Source organism: Pinus tabuliformis, chromosome 5_2 (genome assembly GCF_031772625.1).
Source record: "Pinus tabuliformis cultivar Carrire ecotype Pingquan chromosome 5_2, CPIR1, whole genome shotgun sequence".
NCBI classification, from domain to species: domain Eukaryota; kingdom Viridiplantae; phylum Streptophyta; class Pinopsida; order Pinales; family Pinaceae; genus Pinus; species Pinus tabuliformis.
In genome coordinates this window covers 549,870,341-549,882,066 of record NC_142306.1, presented here as the reverse complement: position 1 = coordinate 549,882,066, position 11,726 = coordinate 549,870,341, and the positions used below count along the sequence as shown (strand labels likewise).

General features: G+C 34.9%; 1 protein-coding gene across 1 annotated transcript in view; it reads right to left on the bottom strand.

The window, feature by feature from the left end:
* Positions 1-3,634: 3,634 nt before the first annotated feature.
* LOC149160118 (S-type anion channel SLAH2-like) overlaps positions 3,635-11,726 on the bottom strand; it is a 71,799-nt gene continuing 63,707 nt past the window's right edge. Inside the window, exons 5-7 of the mRNA XM_089433646.1 lie at positions 4,371-5,141; positions 4,234-4,265; positions 3,635-4,092 (exon numbers count right to left, since the gene is read on the bottom strand). Coding sequence (XP_089289772.1) covers positions 3,807-4,092; positions 4,234-4,265; positions 4,371-5,141 — 1,089 coding nt within the window. The 3' untranslated portion in view covers positions 3,635-3,806. The remainder of the gene's footprint in view (positions 4,093-4,233; positions 4,266-4,370; positions 5,142-11,726) is intronic.

Here is an 11,726-nt window from a genome sequence, read left to right as displayed (position 1 = left end):
AAAAATGTCTATGATACATTTAATAAATCAGAATAATGGTGAATAAAAATATTTGCAGCTTTTCCATATCATTGGCTTCAGTTTAAATTATATTAAAAAGACATATACATATCCATAATTTTCGCAAATAAATATTTCATTATTTTAAATTAAATATTAATACACTGCAAAACTTGATATAATACATTTATGTTTTTAAATTTAAACTTTAATTAAAAATTAAAAATATTAATTCTATTTTATATCATTAATTTTAATGAAACTACATCTTAGAGGATATATATAGAGATGTTACGCATCAAATTATTTATGTTTTCAGGTTTAAAAAATTAAAATACACGAGTTGTAATATATCTTTCATAATACTTATAATTAACATATTACTAAATTAAATATTTTTTAATAATTTAATTATTTTTCTATTATAATATAATTAATATGTTTATTTTACTATAATTAATTAATTTTAAAAACTTTATTCAATGTATTTGATTTTAAAGTTTTATTTTTAATAAAATAATGAAGATTTAAATCAAACTTATTCAATTATAAATTCCCCAAGAAAAATTACAAATAAAAAAATAACGAAGATTTAAAATTTGTTGTCCCCAGGAAAAAAAATTGATGCGAACCAATCTAAGTGATATTTGATGACTATTCTGATTTACAACTTATTTAAGTTTAAATACCCTTAAATCATAATCTAGTCCTCAACCACAAACACATTGCAAACTAAAAATAATATAAAATATTAAACATAAACCAAAGATAATTTTGTAATTTGTAAAATTTAAAAAAAATTGTAGTGAAAAAAAAAACCTCTAAACTTTTAAATGCAGATTTAATATTTAAATAATTGAGAAAATTTTAAAAATTAATTAAAATTTATAAAATTTTAGTTAAATTTACGTATAATAGATTTCGTTAAAAATTAATGAACTATGTTGATTAGTAGGAAAGAAGAAAGAAAAATGAGAGAAAGAAATGATAAATTCTATAATAGTGAATTTAGAGAGATGTGAACATGTATTGAAGAAAAGTGACAATTAATTCTAGTTAATTGACAATACAATCATGTGAATATGTATTGAAGAAAAGTGACATCTAGTCTCAGTTAGCTAGCCATACAATCATTAGTCAAGTATCTTATGCAAGTGGATATCAGTAAAACTCATGAATGCACTTTTGGAGTGCTTTTTTGGTGATAATAATGAGGTTGCCATGCATGATTGCACTTCACTAGGATAATTGAAATAGAACTAAGTATATGTTATCTCTAATACCCCCAAAAGCGCTACTAGAGAAAACACAATGAATGAGTGGACTAACAAGAAGTTAGGTAAGGTACCTATTTTACAATGCATCTAAGTAACATTGAACAACCAGAGCAAGATGAAAGAGAGAAAATCACTTGGGAACAAACCCCACCTTAACGCTATAAAGGAAATACAATTTCTAGGCAATTAGGTCCTTTAGTCCATGCCTTTGGATTGTTGATTGAATTTTGAGTTGGCCTTGCCCCTTTCATGCACAACAAGTGCATGGACTTTGGAACATTTCAATGGGCGCATCTTTATGAGTTTATTCTTCTTATGTATCAGAGACTCAATAAAAGCATCAAGTGTAGACATCACTGTGTGAAAAGTGGAGACATTTACAACATACTCTAGACCCAATTTTGATAATATGGTAAGAATTAATTCAATTTCTTGCTTGGATTTGTCAATTCCACATTTTTCACTTGGAGTAACAAGGTTTTGAACCTTGTGAAGAAATATTGAATGTTTCCAAAATTGTTCGGATCTAATGAGTTGAGTTCATTTTCAAAGATGTAACCCCACATCTCACCCCTCTTCCCAAAGAGAGTCTCCGAAGTGGTCTAAACTTCATTTGGAGTCGTGCATGCTTCAACATGAAACATTTATTCTAGATAAATTGTTAAGCATAGGAGATCAAAGGCCTGGTTGAAATATTTAAAATTTTGAACTATGGAATTTGGTTCAATCTTGATAATTTGAGTTTACTTAGAGTCTTTGCTTCAATTCAAAATAGTTATATGGTGCATTGTTTTAAAAACTGGCACTGGTAACTGGACTAGTCCACCTAATACACTGGGTTTCAAACTGGAACCGATTAGACCGGGACTAGTTAGATCTCAATGAACCAATTTAAAAAAAACACATGAAATAATTATTTTTTAATGAAAAAAAAATATTTTTAAGATTTAAAACCATGATTGCAAACCAATAGACAAAAAAATAGGCAAAGTTTGCTCATATATATACCATGTAAACGTGAATATATCAAAATGGAACCAAGTGCAATACATATCAACAACAAAATATATAATCAATGAGGCTGTAAATGGTCTCTAGAGTCCAAAAACAAAGCCTACAAGTTATGGGGCCACTAGCCTACTATAAGTCTTTGTATATGATATTAGTGATCAACATTATCACTTGAAAGTTGAAACTTCTCATCAAGATCAAACTTTGTTGGTTGAGTCTCAACTCCCAAACTTTGCAATTGCTTAAGTCACAAACTTCTCTGCTAGTTCAGTGACTTGAGTCTCAAACTTTTAAAGGGTTTGCCATAATATGCCCTATTACTTCATTTGGTGCTCCACATGGCTTTACATGGCCTCATATCCCAGCCAAGTGTTGCTTGAACCTATTAATACCCCCTCCTTCGATAGATTTTTGGCAATATCTGCAGATTATTTTGCCATCAATCATATCACAATTGGCCCATGCAGTGTCCTTGGCTTTTAGAGGCATGATGGTTACTAGTTTTCTCAAGCTCTATGTTGTTCCACTACTCCAGCAAAAACTCAACACTCTCCAAGCTCACAATGAAGCTCACAAAAACTCTAAATGAGATGTGTGAGGCAAATGAGAGGGGAGGCCTCTTTTCATTGGCTTGGAGGGGTTGTTTTTGGAGGAAAACAACCCTTATTTTCCCTCCAAACCACCTCACAAGCCTCCAAGAATGCCTCTGGTGGGTCAGCGATTGACCTAGCAATGAACTGACCGGTTTATAGAAAAATCGGTCGGTTTATAGAAAAATCAGTCGAGTCCGTCATAAACTAGTCAGTTTATGCCCAATTTATCTAAAAAAAGGGCGAATGGGGCTATTGACTGGGTTTTTTGACCGGCTCAGTTGGTTTGGCCAATGAGCCGGCCGGTTTGACCAGTGTTCTAGTTTAGACCGGCTGTTTTTAAAACTATGATATGGCGCGGTAATTGCAGAACGTGAAAACTCCATTCTTTCGGATAGCTCAAACCTTTAGTGCATGCAAATAGATTGTTTATTTTGCTTCTTGCTAGCTCTTGTGGGCTCTAATACCATGTGAAATTGTAGCTGAACCTGCACATAATGGATCTAGGTAGAAAACAATGCACGTAGAAGAGAAGAAAGAAAGTTGAGAGAAAGAAATGATGAATTCTATTCACATGCAAAATGAAAGAATACAATTACATATGATACACTTTACATAATTGAACTAATATAGTAGTGAATTTAGAGAAATGTGAACATGTAGTGAAGAAAACTGACAATTAGTCCTAGTTAACTAATCATCCGAGTCATTAATTAACTCTCTCGTACAAATAAAAATTAGTAAAACTCAGATATAGCCTTGTGAAGTGCCTTCTTGGTGATAACAATAAATTTGTCATACATAACTTCACTCCATTAATCTAATTAAAGTATCACTAAATGCATGTTATTTCCAATAAAATCCACAAACATTGGAAAGCATTTTACTTCTTTTCTTCCTATTAATTTTTTTTAAATTGTTTGCGGATCTAAACCGCGTCGGATCCTTCTTGACTCCTGCAGAATTCTTGGCTTTTTTCGAATTCTGTTTTGTCTGCAATTGCAATGCTAGCATCGTTTGGAAAGAGGGCACCCGGCACCAAGGCCTTCGATATGGTAATCAACAAGAGACTAAACACTGTGAAAGAAGATATAATGGACAATGCCACAGCTAGGGATTGTGTAAATGGATGTCTGACTTCATTTGAATATTTGATTGTGGCAACGGCAGCACTGGTCAAAGGAGATGTATAAGCCCACCAAGCAATAGAAAATCTGTAGATAAGAACAAATTAAGTTGTTAAAAACTTGGCAGCATAACAGAAAACATGAAAGGAGATATGACTGTAATGCTAAGTGGTACAATGTCCACACTTTAGACAAAAGAAATTGCTTACAAAATGGAAAATATAATACCTGAAACCACGAAAGAAGTTGAGTCGAACAACCTGATGTTATCAAGAAATAAAATAACATTTAGAAGGCTTTCTTTCTCTAATAAACAACCATCTTGATAGAAACTTAAAACTAAGAAACTGAAATTTTGTAGGTACCAGAGAGATGTACAGAAAGAGAGCAATGAAATAGAAAATTCTTGAAAAATAGTCGAAGTCTCCTCGAATTCTTTCCCAAGCCACAGACGCCACACTGGGAGTGGCTACAAATAAGAAAACAACAGGATGAAGCTCTTTAGGAAGAGTTTCATTTGTGGGTAATCTCTGGTAAAGGGTCACAAAAAGCACTATGTAATGGGCCAACCCCACAGCAAATGTAAAAATAGCTCCCTCCTTCCATCCAGTTGCTGCTCCAAGCAATGCCCCAACAAAGTTTCCAACAATTGCCAAATAGTTTGTAGGGTTAGCTATTTCTGATAATCTTCTACGACCTCCTAGCATCCACTGCCCATAGATCTTCAGTTCCAAACAAAGCACAGGAGAGACAAAAACACACCATATAAAAGGATGTATAGATTTTGCTATCTGTGGGGGTACTCCAAGTGCTAAGAGCATAGAAGCTATCCATGGCGCAAAGAAGAAATTCACTCGAACAGGATTATAGTATTCAATCCGAACTGCTTCAAAGTAAAACATGCACTTCAATGCATATACCACGAAAACTATAGTTAGTGTCACAAGTCCCAGACACCACAATACCATGTTGATAATTTCAGGAACATGTAAAAACTCCATGGATGGTGTTTGCACTAGTATTTTCCAGAGAACAGTTTGACTGCCAACACCAATACAGATACCAAAGCAGGATACTGGAAATCGCAGGAGAAATGGCCATAGATTGTCGGTGGAGATCACCAACTCCTCCGAGTCCTGATCAAAATTAATAAATAATTGGAAAATGAGTCTTTGAGGCACTGTCAATAAGACCTAAAATAAGACCTAATCTTACACACAATATTTTATATGCAAGAAAGCAGCACATATGCCAATCGGACAATTATTCGAGCACAAAAAAGAGGACCACAATCTCGGATAACTTCTCTCAAACTTCAAGACCCTTAAAGCAGTCAGATTTGGAAAAGGCCTTTTCTGATTCAAAGTAGTCCAGGTTGCTGTAACAGAGTATTCAAATAGAAGATAAGCTGATTTGCAATTAAGGTTGAGGTCATCAATGAGTATTTCAGGCATCGGGTAACCTAACTTCCTTAAGTTTGGTATCAATTCTGGCAGAATAACTCCAAACCCTAGAATCGAATAAAAGGGCCTACATTATGCACTGAGTTTGAGAGCTCATTTATGCATGGTATTATCTCTTGTATTCCTTGATGGTATGTTGCAGGTTTTACGAACTGGCTGCCCTTCCCACTTTATCCTCCTTTTTTATTCCACTTTATATTGTATTTTACATTTAGTGAAACATGCGTCAACCTCGAGGGGATTATGCCTGTGTTTCCATTGAAGTTTGAACCAGCCTGCGTGAATGGGCTAGCATACGAAGCTGGCCTTTTTCCGAAATTATAATGGTTATTTGTTTAAAGCTTAAATAGCAGGTTTTATTGGTACTGTGGAGTATGGATCCAATTTCCTGGCTAGTGAAAGAGGTGACTTCACTCTTTTAGCATAAAGTCTACTTGAAGATATATATTTGGTATTGTCCAGAGAGCGGTAAATTTGTTAGGATGGTCAAAATTTGGGAATGTATTTTGATCATTTTATAGTTTTGTTTTTAATTCTTTGTTCTGAAATGGATTATCATATAATTTGTCATTTAGTTTAACAAATTTTGGTTGGAAAAATTGAAGTTAATGGTGGTATATTTTAGGGATAAATTTTATTTTGGTGATTTAGAGTTCTAAATATTTTTGAGTCTATTTAGGCATTAAATGATCATTTTTAGATAAAAGATTCTACATGTCAAGAGCTTTCTAAAACCACAATTATCACCTCAATTGAAGTTTGCATGGGGAAGCTATGCCTTCTACAAGTTCACCTATCCCATTGATGGCCATGAAACCAAGTGGACACATGCTTAAATTATTCACATATATGGGCTAATCACATGGAATTTCAAAAATCTTTTAGATGGTCTATAAACCCAATCCTAATTGAGAGTTCATGCATACAAAAACCCTAAACCTAACCTCAAAGGGATAAGGAGACATGTTAATCATTGGGCCACTATGAAAGGAAGAGCTTCCATTCTTATTGTATGGATTTGATGTTCAATGGTTGAATAGTAAATACAGCAAGGAAGTGGAATAGTTCAGAAAAACAAAGAAAGTAGAATCCCTTGTAGCAACCATATAAGCCACAATGTTCATGGAAACTCCATAATGAGTTCATCTTTCTTTGTATTTGTGTTTCATATTTGAAAACCAAAAAGTAAGCCATAGCCCTCACCCTTTAGTTAAGTTTTGTCATATTGGATTTCCTAGGGTGTATCTCGTGTTCATTGTGTGGATGTTGTGGTATTTGTTTTAGCTCGTTTTAATATTTAGTGTGCTGGGCTAGAAATCTTAATATTGAATCGTAAATAAAACTCCACATTACAAAGAGTATACAAAGCCTTGTAAGATTAGCTATGATGATTGTTCCAGTGGATTATACACAATAGTTTATAGATCATAATGGTATCATAGTAGTTTTCTTTGGTAATTTTGTGGGAAATTGTAGGATTGAAAAATTGGCTTAAGGAAGAAGTACGAAAACCTTGGGCATAGAAGATGAGTACATTAACAATCCAATAGATGGATAGTAGGACAGACTTGCGAATATAGAAGTATAATTTGTTGAAATCTCTTGAAATATGATGATCCTCGTAGCATTGTTAGAGCACAAGTTTGAATCTTTCAAGGAATTTGATAGCTCTAACTCAAATCCCAATTTAGACGGGAAATCTATAGACAAAGACGACCTATAAAAAGATACAAAGAAAGAGAAATGAAGTTGCAAAATTAGTTCTTACCAAATTTCGTGTCTAAAGTAGACATGAAAGTAGGCATCAAACCCTATTAAGGTAACATTGACAATGTTAAGTTCAATCCATGGCTGTAATGTTGGAATTATGATTATACTGAGAGGGGGGGTATGAATTAGTATATATAAAATTTAAACAATTTCACAATACATAATGATTGAAAACATCCCAATACAAAAATAAATCAATCATCACATAAGAACACCAAATGTACATGGAAACCCTTGCAGAAGAAAACCAAAAATATTCTTAGTTTCTTAGTTTGTCCTTCAATCTTTGATTACAATAGTGTACTGGCACTGGCTAGAAGGAGAAATCAATGACATCAATCCCTTGAAATATGCAAGAACCAACTTGCTTTAGGCTACAACCTAATTGAGGCACCAACCTCACAGATATAGAAGCATCATCTTTCTTTAGGCTATAACCTGATTGAGGCACCAAACTCAAAGATATGCAATCACCAACTTGCCTAACTCAAAGATATGCAATCACCAACTTGCCTTAGGCTACAACCTGATTGAGCACCAACCTCAGAGATATGCAAGCAACAACTTTCCTTAGGCTACAACTCGATTGATGCACCAACCTCAACGATGTGTGAGTACCATATTTCTTTACGCTACAACCTAAGAGGCACCAACCTCTAAAATCATAGTGGACCTTCCCTTTTCATAACATTTTCATACTTGGATCCACAAGTCTTCAAATCAAAATTCAAAAGCAAATATTCACCTCTCTAGTTTTATTTTGCAATTCAACATATCTCTGCAATAGCATATATTCTAATTCTGGTCTTCCAATAGCGGCTCAGACTTCTTCTTCATGCTCAACAAAAGTTAAGAATGAATATACCTAAACTAGTAGCAAGCAATATCATATGTGATCAACATAGCCAAACAACTTGGAAAATATAAGGCTCAACTCCTTGGCATACTTAAACTCGGACCCACATAAGTCAAATGCAAACTCAACATTTTTTCCCTCAATTATTTCGTGATTGATCTTATGGAGCAATTACTTGGGTCTAATTGGCTTCACAATGCAATTTCTCACACGAATTGGCACTCGACCTTTTGTACTTGACCTCCTCTAGAGATGGCTTGACCACCCATTGCATTGGCTTAAGATTTCACTGTATCTCAGGCCTCCTACAGAGATAGCTTGACCACTTTTTTTGTTTCCTTGACCTTTCACCACAACTCAAGCTCCTATAGAGATGTATTTTCTACTCGCGCTTCCACAAAAATAGTTCCCATCTTGGGCTTCCACAAAGATAGCTCCCCTTTCAGGCTTACAGAGAAAGATCACCTTTCAAGCTTCCACAGACATAGCTTTCTCTTATGGGCTTCCATAGAGAGAGCTCGCCCTTACGAGCTTTTGCAGACTTCCACAGAAATGGCTCATTCTCTCAATCTTCCATGGGCTTCCATGGAGATGACTCACCTTTTTTGAAGTGATAACTCAATGCTTATCAATGAAACCAAAATTATACCATCTATTCTCAACTTCTCCACACTATAACACTAGCCCTTGATCCTCATCATTTGATCAACCTTGATTTAGATCTCATTATGCTTCTCGACGTAAACAATCAAAATTCATCAAAATGGAGCTCATGTATATATAAAATTTTACGTCATATAATTTGGATCGGGGACGACCCAAAACAATTGGATGATCAATTAAAATAGATCAACATTGTGTTAATGCCAATGTGGATTCCCTTCAAGGGCTATCGTGTTATCCCATAGGACCACCTCCCAAAACCATGTTCTCACTTGGATAGGCCTTTGTTTTCCCAATTCTAACATTGATGATCTCTAGGGCTTATTGTTTTAGCCCATAGGACCACCTTTGAAATTGTATGCTTACCATTGATCGAACTCCAGCCTTTTAGCTCTCGGAAGCTTAATATCTTTTCCATGTGACCTAACTTCATGATCATTCTCTTAACCATTTGGTCGAACTTATGTAGGTGTCAGCATGACGAATTGTAGATGTAATTGTGCCATGCGTCACTGTCTAAGTGGTGCCATGTGTCACTAAAAAATGGCCTAGTCAACCACCCAAAAATGTCAAAGTTCTATGCCACATGTCACCTTTCGTACCTAGCCATGTCATCATAAATGTTCACATCACCATCTAGTTTTCCATGCCACATCATCATCTTTGTGTTTTCATGTCCACGTGTCATCATCTTACTGGCCAAGTTTTCTGCCACATCATCCTCATTGTGTTTTCATTTCCACGTGTCATTATTTTACTAGATAAGGTTTTTTCCATGTCATCCTCATCGTGCTATCATGTCAACATCTCATCGTCTTACTGGCCAAGTTGTACGCCACATCATGCTTGTTGTCGTGTCCACCTAACTTGTTACATGGGTTTGCAATGTCATCCTTATCATCCTATTACTTTTCTACGCCATGTTGCCACATGTTGAGGCAACATGGGTCCATGTCATTCTCTCGTACTGATCATGTCAACAACTCTACATATGCATGTCATGTGTCGAGGCAATATGGGTCCATGTATTAGCCACGTCAGGAGAGTACTGCTAGAATTTGAATTGGATGGAGGGGGTCCACACTAATCATGGTCATTGATCAACCCCATGTCAAAAAAACCACCATGGCATTCAACCTCCCTCGTTTTAAAAATTGATCTTATGGGAGGGCTTCGTACCCACGAGGATCATTGGATTTGAGCCCATCAGGATTAATAGTCAGCAACATGTGCACCATATGTACCATTAAGCTTCATTCAATTTAAAACCACTGCTACTTTGAATCGCACAATCCTTAATACTATCTGTCAGATCCACTGATAAAGTTGCACATTGTTTAACAAATTTGAGGTTTGACCCCTTTTGTACACTGGTGGCCTTTAAATCAAGTTTTCTATTGGTTCCTTGAGAGTTTTTCCAAGTGCCATATACCTTTGGAAAACTCTCACAGAGGGTTATCCAATCAGAACCTATGCATTATTGTTTGATTGTCATAACTTTATCAAATACTCAATAAACATCTTCAGGCCTCCAAACATATTTTTGACACCAATAACATTGATAGTCTATGTGTCACATATTGTTGGAAAGCTCTTGGAGAGGACTATCTAGCCAAAAACTTTGCATGCTTGTTTGATTAACATAACTACAATGAATCCTCAATAAACTAAAAACATCTTTAGGCCCCCAAACATCCTTTGGCATCAATGACATTAGTTTTCATCAATGACAAAACATTGGAAAATGATATCCCCCCTTTGACATTGATGGAAACACCACAAAGCATTGATGGTAATTGATGGAAATGGGTTGAGATCCCCCTATCAAGTTGTCAATCCAAATACTCCTCACTTACTTACGTTGTTGGTTAATGTCTCCTTTCTCTCCCCCTTTGACATCAATGGAAAAGAGGGTTACTAGGAACTGTCCAATTACAAATGGTTTCTTAAACAATAATTTCTCATTGTTGATCCAAAGTTTGCTCCTCCTGTGAATGGGTTCTCGCCATTTAAATGCTTTGTTTTTATGTTTTTTACAACCATACTTCCCCTATGAATCGTTTATGGTATGCATTGCTCCTCATTTTCCAATTCTCCTTTCTTTCCATCTACCTAATCAAATTCATCTCCCCCTATCAATAGTATATATTTTAACTGAGATTAGTGAGGCATTCCTTCCTATGAGGAAGAATTTTTTTTTCATTCAACATTTTTCAATTGCAATTCCATCAGTGATATATACATTACTTGAAGTTTTGTTAGCCTTGGAGACCAATTTTTTTGTATCAGCATTTATGATTTCACATCTCTTGGAATTGAATGGGAGATCACACATTAGAATGACACTCAATAAATTGTGTTTCATTCCTTCCACATATAACACATTCTGAGCCTTAGTTCTTCCATTATCAGTGTTTATCAACCCTTTTCTGACAATTCTTGTTGATGTGTTGCTACAAAAAATTACCTTGCCTACATCGTCTTCCTTGAGTTTGATGAACTTACTCTGATCGCCTGTCATATGTCTTAAGCAATCAATGTCAATATTAACAATAATTTTTTTGTTTTTGCACATACAACATGAGGCCACACTCTTTTTACTTTTCTTGAATTTCTAGGAGGATATTCTTCCTTCCTTGGGTTTTGATACCTATTTTGACTGCTACTACAGTATCATGATTTGTACCCATAATTGTTGCATTTGTAACATTCAACATGCTTCTGCAAGAGAACAAAGGGATTACCTCTTCTATTTTCATAGTTGTTCTTTGGATATTATTTTCTTTCAAGATTTCTTCTTGCATAGGCTTTACAGTCAACTACTATATCACCAAAATTATTGCATGAGTAATAATATCCATAAAAGAAAGGTTAGTACCTAAATGAATATGGCCTACTGAAAGGAATGGTCATGTTGATTCTATTTTTCCTGTCTTTTTGAAATAATGTTTTTGATTCATATCTACATT